This window comes from Salvelinus sp. IW2-2015, linkage group LG18, assembly GCF_002910315.2.
Source record: "Salvelinus sp. IW2-2015 linkage group LG18, ASM291031v2, whole genome shotgun sequence".
Lineage (NCBI taxonomy): Eukaryota > Metazoa > Chordata > Actinopteri > Salmoniformes > Salmonidae > Salvelinus > Salvelinus sp. IW2-2015.
The window spans coordinates 1,415,468-1,417,839 of NC_036858.1; the positions used below are offsets into that span (position 1 = coordinate 1,415,468).

General features: G+C 43.7%; 1 protein-coding gene across 1 annotated transcript in view; it reads left to right on the forward strand.

Moving 5' to 3' along the window:
- LOC111977498 (transcription factor E2F3) overlaps nucleotides 1–2,372 on the forward strand; it is a 17,191-nt gene that overhangs the window by 7,775 nt on the left and 7,044 nt on the right. Inside the window, exons 3-5 of the mRNA XM_070448211.1 lie at nucleotides 1,387–1,606; nucleotides 1,966–2,112; nucleotides 2,302–2,359. Of these exons, the coding sequence (XP_070304312.1) occupies nucleotides 1,387–1,606; nucleotides 1,966–2,112; nucleotides 2,302–2,359 (425 nt within the window). The remainder of the gene's footprint in view (nucleotides 1–1,386; nucleotides 1,607–1,965; nucleotides 2,113–2,301; nucleotides 2,360–2,372) is intronic.

Here is a 2,372-nt window from a genome sequence, read left to right on the forward strand (position 1 = left end):
GTGCTGGAGGGGGTGCACCTGATCAAGAAGAAGGCTAAGAATAACATACAGTGGATGTAAGTGTCTCACAAGAACCCATTTGATTCGGACTGTATTTATTTCATTTATACTTTTGCGTTTTACTAAGAAAATGCTATGTTTTTTTATTTAAGTAGTATGTGTCAGGAAGTGGAAATTAGTCTAAGCTATAAGAAGTTTGTTAATGGATATTTTATTTTTGTGTTTTTAAGTTATCATTTCAGTTTTACTTGGTGTTATCACTGTTACACATTTCAAGGTGTAGGCCTATGTAGAAACTATTCTACAGACCAGGTTTGAGTTTATAAAGCCTATCACACCGTTATGTCGGAACGATACTCAAGAACATCTTTTGTCTGTTTTGTGGGAGGTAATCTGACTGCGGTGTTTACCTTCTGCAGGCCAAGCGGAGGTTGGCGTTGGATGAGTCGGACCACCAGTACCCAATCGAAGGAGCCAGGACCCCCAGGGGAAAGGCTGGAGGAGCCTTCGGGCCAGGGCTCAAGAGCCCCAAAAGTAAGACTGAGGCAGAGCAGATGGTTCAAGTGAGGGTTCTGTGACTGTGTTATAAAGCCCATCATACCTATAAAGTGGCCCTCCTGGAGAGCTACTGGGGATGCAAGGTTTTGCTCAATGGTCCAAATCTTTACTAACGCCTGATTCCACTAATCGGTTTCTGTTGAGCAGCTAATCGGTAGTCCGGTGTGCTTGATTTGGGTCGGGGTGAAATCGTGCAGGAATGTACCTGTCCAGGAGGATGGTTGGGCACCCCTGCTAAACACGATCAATGAGGAAGTTGGACTAAGTGTACTAAGCTATGGCCCATGATGTGAATGGGTAAAAGCGGGGATGGAGGAGCGCCCTTCTGTAATCGAACAGTAGTCTGCGCTGCTCGGGCACGTTGTCAATAAGGCAGCATAATGCATCCTTCAGAAACATACATCTATTTTCCTTAATTTGTTTGAAAATGTAAACCTATTTTTTTAAGTGGGAAGGCAGATGAAGCCCTTTTATCTAAAGAAATCACTTTTGTATGTGAAAACACATAATCCTGCTCATTACTCCACACTCTTTAAGAATAAAAATATAAAAAAATACGTTTTTTGGGCCGACTTTGCCGTTGACCAAAAGGGCGCACCAGACCGGACGCCTGGGAAGCAGCCCGGTTCCAAAAACGAATGTAATCAACGGTGACCCGGGGCTTTAATACAATCCCCTCCCTCTGTAAGGATGCTTAGTTGCTCACTGCAGTGAGAACATACTGTAACTTGTAACGTTATGTCATTTTTAATCAAACACTCTCTCCCATTCCAACTTTGAACATAATACTAAACTGAATATCTCTCTCCCGTCCGTCTTACTGTATAGCTCCAAAGTCACCGGCAGAGAAGACGCGTTACGACACGTCGTTGGGCCTGCTAACGAAGAAGTTTGTTGAGCTGCTGGGCCAGTCGTCTGACGGCGTCATCGACCTCAATCAGGCTGCAGAGGTTCTCAAGGTACAGAAGAGACGCCTCTATGACATCACCAACGTGCTGGAGGGGGTGCACCTGATCAAGAAGAAGKCTAAGAATAACATACAGTGGATGTAAGTGTCTCACAAGAACCCATTTGATTCGGACTGTATTTATTTCATTTATACTTTTGCGTTTTACTAAGAAAATGCTATGTTTTTTTATTTAAGTAGTATGTGTTCAGGAAGTGGAAATTAGTCTAAGCTATAAGAAGTTTGTTAATGGATATTTATATTTTGTGTTTTTAAGTTATCATTTCAGTTTTACTTGGTGTTATCACTGTTACACACAATACCTTTATAAGGGCAATCACTAACTAGACATCATCACTGACTTGATCTAACTGTATGAGGTAATGACAATAGTTTTCAGGCTTGTGTCCTGTGTTAAACCTCCCCTCTCTCTCTCGCTCTCTCTCCCAGGGGCTGTAACTGTCGGAGGATGGGGGTACGTTGACCAGCAGCCAGAGTCTGAGCAGTGAGCTGTCTGACCTGGGTCAGGAGGAGAGGAGACTGGACGAGCTGATCCAGAGCTGTACCCTGGACGTCCAACAGATGACAGAGGCCTCGCACAGCCACAATATCCTTATTATACACACACACTTTAACCACACTGTTATAATAGGGGAAAAACAAGAGGAGCCAAGGCTGTCTCTCTAGGTCTATGAAGCCGTTATAACTAGTGTCACTTAGGTGCTCAAAGCTGGTCAATATGTGTGTTGTTTTGTCCAAACACAGTGTTTTAGTTTTCTTTAACCCTCCTGGTCCACGTTTGCCTATGTGACGTACCAAGACATCCGTCATCTGCGTCACCTGAAGGACCAGACAGTCATCGTGTGAA